The sequence below is a fragment of the Gopherus evgoodei genome, chromosome 3, assembly GCF_007399415.2.
Source record: "Gopherus evgoodei ecotype Sinaloan lineage chromosome 3, rGopEvg1_v1.p, whole genome shotgun sequence".
In the NCBI taxonomy this organism is placed as follows: domain Eukaryota; kingdom Metazoa; phylum Chordata; order Testudines; family Testudinidae; genus Gopherus; species Gopherus evgoodei.
In genome coordinates, this window is record NC_044324.1 from 42952808 (window position 1) to 42967956 (window position 15149).

Genomic DNA, 15149 nt, shown 5'->3' on the forward strand with positions numbered 1-15149 from the left:
CCTGGAGTGATGTGGTTCCCAGAGGCACAGAGTATTGTTCCAGCCACCTCTCACTTCACCCTACGTGTCAAAACAAGAGCAATCTAAACAAGGCTCAGAGGGGAAAAAGAAAAGGAATTACAGATGTGTTTTGCCTTTTCACTCCAGCTGCTTAGCAATGGAATTAAAATAGAGTTGAAATGCCTGGTTGCTAGGGTTCACCTGCTTCTTCCATCAATATATAACAAAAGTTAAAGATGGTATAAAAAAAGATGGAGGAAGTTAGCAACAATTTTTTGAACATTTTTTCTTGAAATTTGATATTTTTCACCAGAATTTTGAAAAATGCCAACCAGCTCTAATGATGATGACCTCAAAGGAGAGAGACAAAAGGAATTTAAATTAGTTTTATCCACCACGAGATTCTGGTCACAAATTCTCCAAGTGACCCAGCAATTGTATCTGCCTCAATATTCCACTTGCCCAGTTCTGCCACAAATGTCTTCTGACTTCCTTCCATGTTGCCCTATGTGTACATAACAACCTCCCCAAACTAATATGTAAGCTTGATACGTGAAAGGATTCACCAGTACAAAAGTTTGAGAATGCCTGGTATAATGGCTCACTCAGCACCTGGACAAACTCAGATGAAAGGGGATAAGAAATGCAGAAAGACCAGGAAGGAGAGTTACTCTATCTCCGCGTACAACATACTGAAGCAAGTTCATCAAGATGCCGGTATTTCCTCCAAGGTCATGGGTATCATGAACTCCTTCATCAATGATATCTTCAAGCACTTGGCCGGAGAAGCCTCTGTTTTAGTGCATTATAACAAGCTCTCAGCCATCACTTTCTGGGAGATCCAGACCACTGTGCACTTGCTGCAGCCAAGAGAGCTGGCCAAACATGCTGTGTCTAAGTGTGCTACGGCCGTCACAAAATATACTAGTTTCAAGTACACTCTCAAGTTATTTTGAACTCTAACTGGGGCAGCGTTGCTGGGAGGCAGAGAGCAGCACGTCTTTGAGCTAGGGCCAGTTCAACTGGCTGACAGGAAAGGTGGCAAAAGGGAGTTGGGGAGAATGTTTTCAAATCCCCCCCCATACAGTATGCGGTAGAGAGGAGTGACCTTCCAAAGATTTGGAGGCTCAATTTGGTTCTGTTCAGCGCAGTACTGAAAAGCTCACACTTCTGGTTCTTCATTACTATTCTGGAATCTCATAGAAGCAGGTCCTCTCTCCTCACCCCCTGATATTTCGGGTATTTCCTGTTTAGGCCATAAATTGATATTTATTATTTTTACAGCACTCACACATGTGCAGGGTACCTCACACCACAAGTTAGAAGACATGGTTTTGAAAACAGCTTCTCTGGTGCTTCCATTCCTAGTTTAGGATTAGAAAGTAATTTACTCAAATAATGACCCCCTAATCCAGTGGTTCTCAAACTTTTGCATTGGTGACTCCTTTCACACAGCAAGCCTCTGGAGGTGAAGTGCAGTTTTGGGGTGGAGGCTGACAGCTTGTGCCTCCCTGTACTAACCTTGCGACCCTCTGAGGGGTCATGACCCCCAGTTTGAGAACCCCTGCCCTAATCTTTCTATGACATTTTTGTTACTCCCTACCTGCAATTTTACATTTCCCTTATTGTACAGAACTCACTTGGTAGGTGCTCTTGGCTATATTTAGAAAATTCATTGCTGTTGCCATAGGTATTCCCCCCCCCAATATAATATTTATCCCCATTTACATTATGACATGTCAAAAGAATTTTCAGGGGTCACATATCCTCCAAACCCTCTCTCTTATAGGCTATAACTTTTGGACTGTAATAGAGGCACTGACTTTCCAGAGGTCCAGGCCCCATAGTGCTAGGCACTGCATAAGAACATAATAAAAGAGACAGGTCCTGCCCTGAAGAGTTTAGGGGCTGATCTTGAGGTGCTGAGCACTCCCAGCTTGTTCTGCAATCAGTGGGATTTGCAGATGCTCAGCAACTCTAAGGATCAGTCTAAACAGCACATTTCTACTGCGTTCAATCTACTGCAATTTTGGGATCATCCAGAGTGTTCTTGTGCAAATAGTATTGCTTAGTGGTGTACAAACACTGTTAACATGCAGCTTCCTGACAGTAACGTTGATTATCTTCCCAAATTATTCTTTTGATTTATTATTAATTAAGTGCTGACAGTACACGTGGCTCTCTTCAGAACAAAAATTCTGGACACATGCAGAACCTTCCAAGAAGATATAACATCTCAATCCGGTTGAAATGTTGGTTTCCAGGTCCCCCATGGTATCTTTTCATTCTATACTTTCATCTCTCTCTGGGAAGATACGTACCTCCGCTTGCCCAGAGGCAGTCCCCACTTTTCTGACTTTGCATTCAGTGTATTGTACAGACCTTCCAATAGTTTTTGTTTGACATTGGAATGCCAAAAAAATGAGCAATATTTGAACATTAGGTCCATCTTAAAAATAAAGAGCAGAACAGCAATCACTAATATTTTATGTTTAAAAGAAAATTAAACATCTTTCCTTGATACTACCCATAGACACTGTCAAAAAAAAAAGAAAAGAAAAAAAAGCCACAATTCATTTTTTTGGCCCCAAATCAATAAATCTATTAAGAGGTGCTTAAAGTTAAGCATGTTCTTAAGTTCTGTTGAAGTACACTGTCAGCACTCAAATATCAATAACAACATTGGAAACTAATCCACTTTCCTCAGAAAATTATATGTTAATATCAGAGTAAATATTGTATAAGCATGAAAAATACTTCCTTTTAAAGCAAGTCAATGGGACTTCAGCATGGGCTTAAATGCTTTGCTGAACCAGGGCCTCTAACCCATTTATATAACATAATAAGAGCAAAATGTGGGCCTGATCGTGCAAACTCTTAGGTGAGTAATGTAATTAGTTAGCAGAGCACTGCTGTGAACTAGAGTTGAACTCAGGGGGTGAAGTTAACAAATCCCATTAAGAAAAATATAATAAATATGGGCTGATATTGCATGGAGCTGAATGCCTGCTGAGAGATGTTGACTTCAAGGGAATAGAGAATGCTCAGCATTTCTCAGGAGGTTTTTGCTTACTGAAGAATAAGAATCATGCAAATTGCTATTCTAGTCCCCAATCCAATAAATAGAGAGTTTACTGTTCTAAAGAGTATGTGTCAAAATTATATTTGCCATCCTTCTGGCTCCTTTGGCAACAATGTAAAGAGACATGAACATACTCATTAAAAATGCTGTATACTTGACAGCATGGTCAGGTTCCTGCTTTCTTGTGGCTTATGAAGGCTAGATGATGCTCTCACTCTTCAATGTAAAGGATACTGTTGATGATCTTATGAAGCCCCTGCCCCCATCCTGGGAAGCTGATCCAAGGACCAGTATCTACTGCTGCCTCAGAAGAGAGTTTGCTAGGCTTCTTTTCCTGTCCAGCTGCTCATGGTGTGTGGTTGCGATCTTGTGTGTCAAGTATTTGTTGGGGCATTTGAAAAATGGCAGTCTGCAATGCTACGAAAGTCTCATGACCTTCCAGGTTTACACTTGCTAAAGGAAACCCTCTGCATTGAATTCCAAGAGCTTTTACCACCAAAGATAAATTAATGGAGATGTGGGGGGAAATCAAACCCGACGGAAGTGTTCTAGTGTAATCATCATTTACTTTTTAACAGCAATAGGAAAACTAACTCAGCAGAACGTTTGGCTCTTCTGAAAAATCAATTGAATTAGGAGCCGAGGTCCATTTTGTGCCTTGGTGCATGCCATGAGGACATAATAAACCTTGATTTAAGAGGCGTTCCATCTTCATTCTCCTACCCCAATGCCCTTGCACAGCAGCCTGAAATAACTGTGTTGCCATACTCCCCGGAGCACAGAGGCTACTCTCTCACAGCACTCCCTGGGGTATGGAAAAGCAGAAACCTGTTCCCTTCCCTCTTTGTCCCTCACATGCACCAGCCAGCAATGTCTTTCAGGTGTGCAGGTGGGACTGGAGTCTGCTGCATCCTCTGAAGGGATGTAGCAGAAGGTATATGCTCCTGCTCCCTTTCAGTAGCTCCCCCCAGGGCAGCCAACTTTTCACCTCCCCTGCCTAAGGCTAGTGCCTCCAAGGCATGATTGAACCTCAAACAATCTGAATGAAATACTAGCTAGTTAGAGGGCTAGACTAGGCTCCTAGAGAAGATTGTTCCTGGATTCTTCTACATTTTTAATGATACAAGACAGCAAAAAAAATGTCAAATCATATCCCTGAGTCTCTACTGTGCAGGGGCGGCAGCTATTCCTTGCCCTAGAGTATAATCTAGGAATGCAGCTACACCCTTCCTGGAAGTAAGTGTTAGGACATGCTGTGTCAGCTGTGGCCCAGCACTGTCTCTTTATTTAGCATTAGTGTATTGTCTTACAGCCTCCAGACACGCTGAGCATTTCTGCAAATGTGGGTATGTCTGCCTAAGAAAAGCTCCAGAGAAGGATGTTACAGCAAGTTAATTAATACCTGTTCCTGAGTGGGTATGTCAATATAGATACATATTACACACATAAAAGCTATGTTAAAAAATGATTAAGGTGGTAAAGTCAAGCACTGAAAAATTAAGAAATGCCAGGAATGTCAGAGTGGAGGGAGCATGCTCTGTTTCTCTGTGGGAATGGCACATGTACACTGGGAGCTGAGAGAGACTCAAGCATGCTGCACGAGGATGGAATCCTCAGAGATTTTAGCTGCTAAAATCAAAGAAGTCTCTACTGAGCACGTGCAAACTGCAGTTTTTCAAAGGCATATAATTATACCTGGTCAGGAATTTTTTGATTAAAGAATTTTCTTCAGAAAATGCTGATTCAACATAACTGAAACAAGCACAGAAATTTATCCTCTGAGAAAACTTTCACCAGGAAAGTTTTTCAAGTCCAGGATGGAATATCTGAACAGAACCAGAAACCAGGAAATCCACCCCAGAATCGCCACATCCTATAGAATCAGTCTCTTTGTCTTTTGCCCAATGAATATTAAATTATTTATAAAGGTGGAACAGGTTCACAGGAGAAAGAGAGACTAAATCAGGCAGAGCAGGAGCTTTAACTTGGCTCTCCCATGTGCTAAGTGACTCCCGTAGCCATTGGGATATTAGCTAGTGGGCAAATGCCCTCTCTAGTTTTTCATCAGACTTCTAATGGTCTAATTTTCATTCTAACATGGAATGAAACAATTTTTGGAACATTTACATTTTTCATGAAACAAAATTCTTGCTTCTGGCCAGCCTTATTTATAACTTGGCCAAATTTGGTAGAGTTTCATGAGGATGGCAAAAAGCAGATCCCTGACACAAAGGCAACCTACCTGTCACATTTCAACTCCCTGCTATAAATCCTGAGGGCATGAGAACTGTTAAAAGAGGCCATCTCTAAAACTTAACAAGGACAAAACAAGGTATTTTTTTTCTACCATAGTTCTCAGAAACAGCTGAACTGTTTTGGATTACATTTTATTAAAAATTCAACCTGAGGCAGACACCTCAGCCCAAACAGTTAAATTCTGACAAAGTTATAAGCAACTGAAAACATAGTCTTACAAAAGGAAGTGTTGGGCAACCTTAGTAACCTGTAGCATGAAGAATGTATTTTCCCACAAAGCAAATGCATGAAGCTGAATCCACAGAATTTCCCCCCAGCCCCCTGCTTCTTCTTGTGTGGACTTGATACCATTAGAGATGCCCTGTATACCAAGCATTTTTAACTGTGGGTAACCTCTCTGGCTTTCAAAATAAGAGAAGTGAAAATGTGAATCTAAGAGACATTTTTAAGCCATAACCACAGCATACCTTCTTCTTACCCATCCCTCCTGAAACTATGCGAAATGTTTTGTCATGTCACATTGTGCGCCATCAGACTTGCGGCAGGAGAAAGGCATAAGCTTCTATTGTAGCATCGAAGTGCAAGCTCCTCTTCTTCAAAGAGTTGGTACAGTTTTAGATTTACCAATTCAACCACAACTGGATTTTAAGAGGATAAAGTGTAACCAAGGAATAGTTTAGAAATGTGTTCACAGCCATCAGAGTACAGCAAAGTTCCACACTTTGGGGTAGAACTATCTTTTTGTTCAGTGCTTGTGCAGCCCCTAGCACAATGGGGTGCTAGTCCAGGACAGCACTACTACAGTACAAATAATAATTTCCACTAATAACTAGGAGAGCTAATACAAATTACTGCATTTTGGTAATCAGTGAGTAATTGAGAATAATTTAAAAAAGCAAGAACAATATCATGCACAATTCTATTCATCTTTTTAAATTGTGCCCATCTCACTGTATGCTCAGGTACAACATGATTACTTCATCTGTTCAGCACATATTTAGTTTTAATCTTTATTATAATATTTCCTAGTATATTAATAAATGTTCTATAGCATTTTTTGTTAAAGTGATGAAGCTTTTGAAAGTCAAATCCTCAGCCCCGATTGTGCTGCTGTGGCCTGGAGAGAGTCCGTTTTATGTGGGCAAATTGTGAGATGTGTGAATTAGTGAAGTGCAAAAGTGTGAGGTTCCTCTCTATACCCATGGCTAGGCATTAACCTCAGACACAATGTTCATAATGTATAACCTACATTTGTGGTGAGTTCTGAACATCTTTAGCAAAGGGAAATATTTAGATTAATGTTGTCAATATATCCAGAAGCCGGGATTCAGAGCTCTCAACTTATGGTCCTTTTAAACCCTCAACTGTTGAGGGATTACTCTGCCTGTGCAATCTCAGCCGGGTGGAAGGAACAGCTGAATGGCCTATTCCCTGACGGTGTTTTTACATGTAATTAAATCAAATGCAGCAGATAGGTGAAAGGAAATTCTCAACAATCTTTAAAAGAACATCTCTTCAGGCTATGCGTGTATCTTTTCTGCTCTTTCTGAGCTGACAGGACTATTTCTGGTATCAGCCAGTGAATGCTGTTTTTGCCAATGATTTGGCCTCTGTGCCCCTCAGTAATTCAAGGCATTATACAGTTTATACTTTAACCTTTTCATTTATTTAATTTGAAAGATCAACTGTTTACAGTTTAGAATTAAACTTACAATTAAGCTCCTCAAACTATGAGTAAAAAATGAAAAGAAAAAAACAAACTAGTGCTGTGCAGAGGATGAAGATTCCATATTGCGAAAGATTTCAAGATTTTGACCTTTTTTTTCAGTTCAATTTGGATCAAAATGTTTTTAAGGAAGTAAACACTAATGGGAAATGTGTGATCATGGGAGACTTTAACTTCCCAGATATAGACTGGAGTGCAAGTGCTAGCAAGAATAGTAGGGATCAGATTTTTCTGGATGTGATAGCTGATGGATTCCTTCACCAAGTAGTTGAAGAACCGACAAGAGGGGATGCCATTTTAGATTTGGTTTTGGTGAGCAGTGAGGACCTCATAGAAGAAATGGTTGTAGGGGACAACCTTGGTTCGAGTGATCATAAGCTAATTCAGTTCAAACTAGATGGAAGGATAAACAAAAATAGATCTGGGACTAGGGTTTTTGATTTCAAAAGGGCTAACTTTAAAGAATTAAGGAAATTAGTTAGGGAAGTGTATTGGACTGAAGAACTTGTGGATCTAAATGCAGAAGACGCCTGGAATTACTTTAAGTCGCAGCTGCAGAAACTATCGGAAGCCTGCATCCCAAGAAAGGGGGAAAAAACCATAGGCAGGAGTTGTAGACCAAGCTGGATGAGCAAGCATCTCAGAGAGGTGATTAAGGAAAAGCAGAAAGCCTACAAGGAGTGGAAGAAGGGTGGGATTAGCAAGGAAAGCTATCTTAGTGAGGTCAGAACATGTAGGGATAAAGTGAGAAAGGCTAAAAGCCAAGTAGAGTTGAACCTTGCAAAGGGAATTAAAACCAATAGTAAAAGGTTCTACAGCCATATAAATAAGAAGAAAACAAAGAAAGAAGAAGTGGGACTGCTACACATTGAGGATGGAAAGGAGGTTAAGGATAACCTAGGCATGGCCCAATATCTAAATAAGTACTTTGCCTCAGTCTTTAATAAGGCTAATGGGGAGCTTAGGGGTAATGGAAGGATGACAAACGGGAATGAGGATATGGAGGTGGATATTACCACATCTGAGGTAGAAGCCATACTTAAACAGCTTAATGGGACAAAAATCGGAGGGCCCGGACAATCTTCATCAGAGAATATTAAAGGAACTGGCGCATGAAATTGCAAGCCCGTTAGCGAGAATTTTTAATGAATCAGTAAACTCAGGGATTGTACCGTACGACTGGAGAATTGCTAACGTAGTTCCTATCTTTAAGAAAGGGAGAAAGAGTGATCCGAGTAACTATAGGCCTGTTAGTTTGACATCTGTAGTATGTAAGGTCTTGGAAAAAATTTTGAAGGAGAAAGTAGTTAAGGACATAGAGGTCAATAGTAATTGGGACAAAGTACAACATGGTTTTACTAAAGGTAGATCATGCCAAACCAACCTGATTTCCTTCTTTGAGAAGGTGACAGACTATTTAGACAAAGGAAATGCGGTAGACCTAATTTACCTCGATTTCAGTAAGGCATTTGACACGGTTCCACATGCGGAATTATTAGTCAAATTGGAAAAGATGGGGATCAATATGAGAATTGAAAGGTGGATAAGGAACTGGTTAAAGGGGAGATTACAATGGGTCGTACTGAAGGGTGAACTGTCAGGCTGGAAGGAGGTTACTAGTGGAGTTCCTCAAGGATCGGTTCTGGGACCAATCTTATTTAACCTTTTTATTACCGACCTTGGCACAAAAAGCAGGAATGTGCTAATAAAGTTTGCGGATGACACAAAGCTGGGGGGTATTGCTAACACGGAGAAGGACCAGGATATCATACAGGAAGATCTGAACGACCTTGTAAACTGGAGTAATAGTAATAGGATGAAATTTAATAGTGAAAAGTGCAAGGTCATGCACTTAGGGATTAATAATAAGAACTTTAGATATAGATTGGGGACGCATCAGTTGGAAGCAACAGAGGAGGAGAAGGACCTTGGGGTATAGGTAGATCACAGGATGATTATGCGCCGCCAATGTGATATGGCCGTTAAAAAAGCTAATGCAGTTTTAGGGTGCATCAGGCGAGGTATTTCCAGCAAAGATAAGGAAGTGTTAGTACCGTTATATAAGGCGCTGGTGAGACCCCACCTGGAATATTGTGTGCAGTTCTGGTCTCCCATGTTTAAGAAGGATGAATTCAAACTGGAACAGGTTCAGAGACGGGCTACTAGGATGATCCGAGGAATGGAAAACCTGTCATATGAAAGGAGACTCAAAGAGCTTGGCTTGTTTAATCTAGCCAAAAGAAGGCTGAGGGGGGATATGCTTGCTCTTTATAAATATATCAGAGGGATTAATATTAGGGAGGGAGAGGAATTATTTAAGCTTAGTACCAATGTAGATACAAGAACGAATGGGTATAAACTGGACACTAGGAAGTTTAGACTTGAAATTAGATGAAGGTTTCTAACCATTAGAGGAGTGAAGTTCTGGAACAGCCTTCCAAGGGAAGTAGTGGGGGCAAAAGACATATCTGGCTTTAAGATTAAGCTTGATAAGTTTATTGAAGGGATGGTATGATGGGAGAGCCTAATTTTGGCAATTGATCTTTGATTATCGCCAGATAAGTATGGCCAGTGGTTGGTGATGGGATGTTGGATGGGATGGGATCTGAGTTACTGCAGAGAATTCTTTTCTGAGTGCTGGCTGGTGAGTCTTGCCCACATGCTCAGGGTTTAGCTGATCGCCATATTTGGGGTCGGGAGGGAATTTTCCTCCAGGGCAGATTGGCAGAGGCCCTGGAGGTTTTTCACCTTCCCCTGCAGCATGGGGCATGGGTCACTTGCTGGTGGATTCTCTGCAGCTTGAAGTCTTCATACCACAATTTGAAGACTTCAATAACTCAGGCATAGGTTAGGGGTTTGTTATAGAAGTGGATGGGTAGGGTTCTGTGGCCTGCTTTGTGCAGGGGGTCGGACTAGATGATCACATTGGTCCCTTCTGAGCCTAGAATCTATGAATCTATGATCTATAAATGTTGATGTTATCCACAAAAGAAAATTATTAAAAAAAAAAGATTAAAAAAATGAGGGGTGACCAAGTTATTTCTATTTAGACCTATTTTATATAATGAAACATTAAAAACATGAAAGAATCCTGTGGCACCTTATAGACTAACAGACGTTTTGGAGCATGAGCTTTCGTGGGTGAATACCCACTTCCTCAGATGCATGTATTCACCCACTCATGCTCCAAAACGTCTGTTAGTCTATAAGGTGCCACAGGATTCTTTGCTGCTTTTACAGATCCAGACTAACACGGCTACCCCTCTTATATTAAAAACATTGAAACAAAATATCATTTCAAGATAAAAAAATAAAATATTTTGTTCCAGTATTGTCACAGTTTTGCTCTATTTTTTCCAAAATAGAGATTTTGTAAAAAATTACATGATTTCAAAAAGTGTTTTGATTTGACAGCACTGCATTTTCCAGAAACACTTGAGTCATTTATAATCACACAACCAGGTCTGCCATAGAATTTGATGATCCATCTTTCTGGCAGCATCCACCATCTCCCTGGCTGCAAGTGAAAGCTACCCTCCTCTTTTGAAACCATAGGAATGAGGCCATGTTGCAAATGCCACCTGCCTTCTGTCAAGAGTGATTCCCCCATCCACTGAAGCTAGCCATTTGCAAAAGCATTGGTGAATCAAGCCTATAAGGTATGTAGTGACCTGAAGAGAGTCTAGTACAGTCAATTTTGACTGTACCAGTGATTTTGAAGTACAGTGAGTTGGATTTTTGTCCCAAACAAAACACTTGTTTTGAACACATAAAGTTTGAAACTGGATGCTTTCCAATTTCCAAATTCTCTTGGTTCAACGTATAGCCCAAGTAAACTATTATTAGTATTTGACTCACAACTTTGGTTTCACACGGATTATTTAATTTAAAACTGTTATTCAGGAAATGAAAAACTTTAATAACATTTTCCAGCAGTCCAGAAGTGTATGTATTACTTTAACCTACACTTTCCTGAAGGGTCTTATGAACTTTCATTGACTTTTGTAGCATTAAGTGTTATATCTAATAGAATTTAAGGGCAGAATAACAACCACCAAGGAATGCAGTGCAGAATCAGGAAAGAAAGCGTCCATCAACTGAGAAGTGCTGCGTGCAGGGAATATGCATGGTATAATGAGGTACAGGAGATAACAGGGCTGCTGTGGTAAATAGAGAAAAGATGGACCTGATCTAAAAGTAGAAATCTGGATTCATGTCCAAATACAAACTTATCCAAAGTTTGAGGCTGTTCAGATTAGGGGTTCTGAAATAATCCTGAGCCAGGAAATTTAGATGGATTCCAGATCTAACCCTACCCATCCACTTCTATAACAATTTACCCAATCTATCAGAACCCTACCCATCCACTTCTATAACAATTTTTCCCATGTTCAACACTACAGAGGCTTGCTCAGCTGCAAAACTAACATGATAAAAATGCCATTCACCCAAACTTCTTATAAAAAGATGCATAAATTAACAGATAATGCCCTCTTGTAAAATCACAATGTTATTTCTTTCAAAAATCTTTTCCAAGATATTAAATTCAAACTACGACATTTTGCCATGAAACTGATGGAGTCAATAATGACCTCTTAAAGCAACTAAACAGTCTCAAGTAAAAGTATTCTAAAACTGCCACAAGCTTATGGAATAGATTTAGGATAGTTCCCGTTAAAGCCTAAGGGTATGGCTACACTTGAAATTTCAAAGCGCTGCTGTAGCAGCGCTTTGAAGTGTGAGTGTGGTCGGAGCGCCAGCGCTGGGAGAGAGCTCTCCCAGTGCTGCACGTATACCACATCCTCTACGGGTGTAGCTTGCAGCGCTGGGAGCCGCGCTCCCAGCGCTGCGGCACTGCTTACACTGAGGCTTTACAGCGCTGTATCTTGCAGTGCTCAGGGGTGTGTTTTTTCACACCCCTGAGTGCGAAATTTGCAGTGCTGTAAAGTGCCAGTGTAGCCAAGGCCTAAGGTTCAAGGCTGGATAAAGAGGTTCTTAAGGTCAGCTGTCTCATAGAGCTCCATAACTGTCTTTGAACAAAGCACAATAGCTTTGTATTTCCATTCACAGATATGATTAGCATATGCAGAGTGTCAGCTGTATTTCTGAATTTGTCAGCTGGAGCTTCTCTGCCTATAGGACTCCAATGGAGCACTCCAGTCAGACATGCCCACAGTGACAGAACAGTAGGCTGCTTGAGAATGAATACTAAAATATGATTGATTTCCCCTGGTGAGTTTGGCATGTCTTTAGATGTCTGGAATACATTGTACATTATAATTAGGGCTCAACAGTTTGCTTTAATAATCACCTAGGAAACAGCAAAAGAGGGGGGAAATAACCATAATTGTCTAAAGACAAGTATATACAAATTACAAAGCATTTTGTTAATAGAATGCAAGCAGCTCTAATTATAATGAAGCATAAATTCAGTGGTAGGGCTGTCAGGCCTTTAGGAAATAACAGGATTTTGACTTCCAAGAAAAAAAGTTATGCTCTATAGTTTCTGATCCCTTTACTTATTTTACTTGAGTGCAGGAAGTGTATGAACAAATCTCATTCATATATAAAGGGATTTGTGTGCCTACCTATTCCCCCACACACACTTTGAAAGTGTGCCCTTTTAAGTATAGATAACATGAAAGGAAATTGGTAAACTGTGTTAATTACTCCAGGGTAGAAAAGATGTTTTGATTCAAACAGAATTTCATGTTATGTTAATAACTGAAGCCCATCTGGGGCACTCAAAAGAGCTGGTAAAGTGATCCCTTTTTCCTTTGCCCTTGTACACTTTTTAATCACATTAAAAAAAACCAAAAAAAAAACAGCAGCAGTAGCAGCAAACACTCTAAGAAAAACAATACATTCAGGAAAGAATTCCTCACATCTCCAGCCAAATAAGGGAAGACAATACCAACTTCTCCCAGTGCTACTAAGCTAATTTAAACTCATTTCAAGGCTCATAAACCAGGGCATAAGGCCATAAAATATCCATGGACTGATCAGAAAGCCTACAAGTAAATCATTTTAACTTTAAATGACTGTTGAGGATAGTTTTAGCAAGACAGTCATTGTTCCAATCCTGCCCACTTTACACACCCAGGCTGGATTCTGCTGCTCTGATGCTGAATAGCGCCTTATTGCATGGGTAGGCCCATCGAGGCCAGTAGGACAACTCAGAGGGCAAGGTTTTCAGAACTGTCTAGGGGATTTGGACACTCAACTCCCATTCATTTCTAATGGCAGTTGGATGTCCAAATCCTTCAGGAGGCTTTGAAAATCTCAGCCAGAAGGATTAAGAGTCACAAAATCCATAGCACAAGTCAGAGTTCCCTTTACTTCAGCGGGATACTACAGTGGGTAAAGTGAGCAGGATGTGCTTGTGGCCCTCAGAGCCCCTCAATGCCAACTGGCAAAGAGTCCACTGCCATGTAACACCAACTCTTATAAATCCTGAAAAACACCTAACTCATTGCTGTCATAGTATTGCTCTATAAAGAATCTCATGTAAGTTATGGAATGACAGCCGGTAATGCACTGGTCTTTAATATCATCATGAAATGTATGTTTTAATAGTGTATGAGGAATTATGGGTACTTACTGATATTAGGCTTTAAAGTCTGTAACCAAACAACAGGGAGAAGCAGGTCTTCTTCCAGCCAGAAGGGAAGTAGCGATCTCCCTGTCTCTAATGTAAATTGAGCATTGCGGAGCCAAATGCAATGAGTGCTGTATTTGCATGGAAGTCTACAGGAAATACCAAGCTGAAAGGGAGCATGAAATCAGCATGCGAAGACACAGAAGTCTAAACCCCAGGCATTCATCCTGACTTTGGAAACAAAGACAATAAACTTTGGGAAATATAAGGAGAAGCAAAAGGACATTTCATTATCCATTTACTGAGAAGACTCTTGGTAGAGCATAGTGGACTCATGAAAACCTGGATCTTGATTTAACAGGAAATCAGAAAACTCTACAAAAACCTCCGAGGATGAGAAAATGGCTTTAGCAAAAGGATTGTAACTTGCTAAAGTTATGTTTAGTCTCTCAGAAGCACGTTATACTTTTGTTTCTTTTGTAACCAATTCTGTTTCCATTATCCTTGCTTTATATCACTTCAATCTCTTTGTTAATAAACTTCTCTTTGTTTTATCATAAGTAGCCTCAGTGCTTTAATATTAAGTAAAGTGTGAATTCTTAGCTGATTCAAACAAGTGGATGTTTGCACTGTCTCTTTAGAGATAGTGACCTTGTAATTGCTGTGCTTGTCCAGCGAAAGGGGCTGAATGCTCCAGGGGAACGTTTTTCCGGGGAGCTAGGAACGGGTGCAGCAAGTGTTACTCACAAGAGTAAGGGCTAGCAGAGTCCTGAGATGTTTGTCTAGCTATCAGACTGGGGTGACAGGGACCCAGTTTAGCATCAGCCAATCTCTCTCTTGCTGAGGCAGAGGTGTTATACGATGACCTAGGTTTTTGGGTGCCCTGAAAAATCACATCACAGTGCTGTAGAATGCACACTTAAAACCTAATTCAGGAAAGCATGTGCCAAATTTTAAGCACATACGTAGTGCTTAAAATTCAGCACATGCTTAGTGCTTTCCTGAATAGAGATTCTCTCCTTATTCAGGGCCTTATATGGCAACATATGGTATTTCAGGGGAAACACTAACACAAACACACGTTCATAATAAACTGACAAAAAAAATTCTACAAATCTACTTTGAAACGCCTAATCTGTTATCCTATCAATAGTCCAGCAAGGAGAGATAAAGATTTAACTTTTTTTTTAAAGCTTATGAAAAGCAAGAATACCCCCTTTCCTCCCAAATATTCATCTACTCAGGTTTATTTAAAAAGCTGCTCCAAATCCCAGAGTTTTCCATAAAGAGAAATTAATTCCTATTGCACTCAAAGAGAACAGCAAAGTTACCAAGGCCTTAGCTACACTGGAGCTTTACAGCGCTGCAACTTTCTCACTCAAGGGTGTCAAAAACACTCCCCTGAGTGCAGCAAGTTAAAGTGCAGTAAAGCACCAGTGTAAACAGTGCCCCAGCACTGGGAGTGCGGCTCCCAGCGCTGTAAGCTA

At 40.4% G+C, this 15149-nt stretch overlaps 1 protein-coding gene across 1 annotated transcript; it reads left to right on the top strand.

The window, feature by feature from the left end:
* Positions 1 to 596: 596 nt before the first annotated feature.
* On the top strand, positions 597 to 956 carry LOC115647689 (histone H2B 8-like). The gene has a single exon (XM_030554379.1). It carries the CDS (start codon positions 597 to 599, stop codon positions 954 to 956), a length of 360 nt encoding a protein of 119 aa, XP_030410239.1.
* Positions 957 to 15149: the final 14193 nt, after the last annotated feature.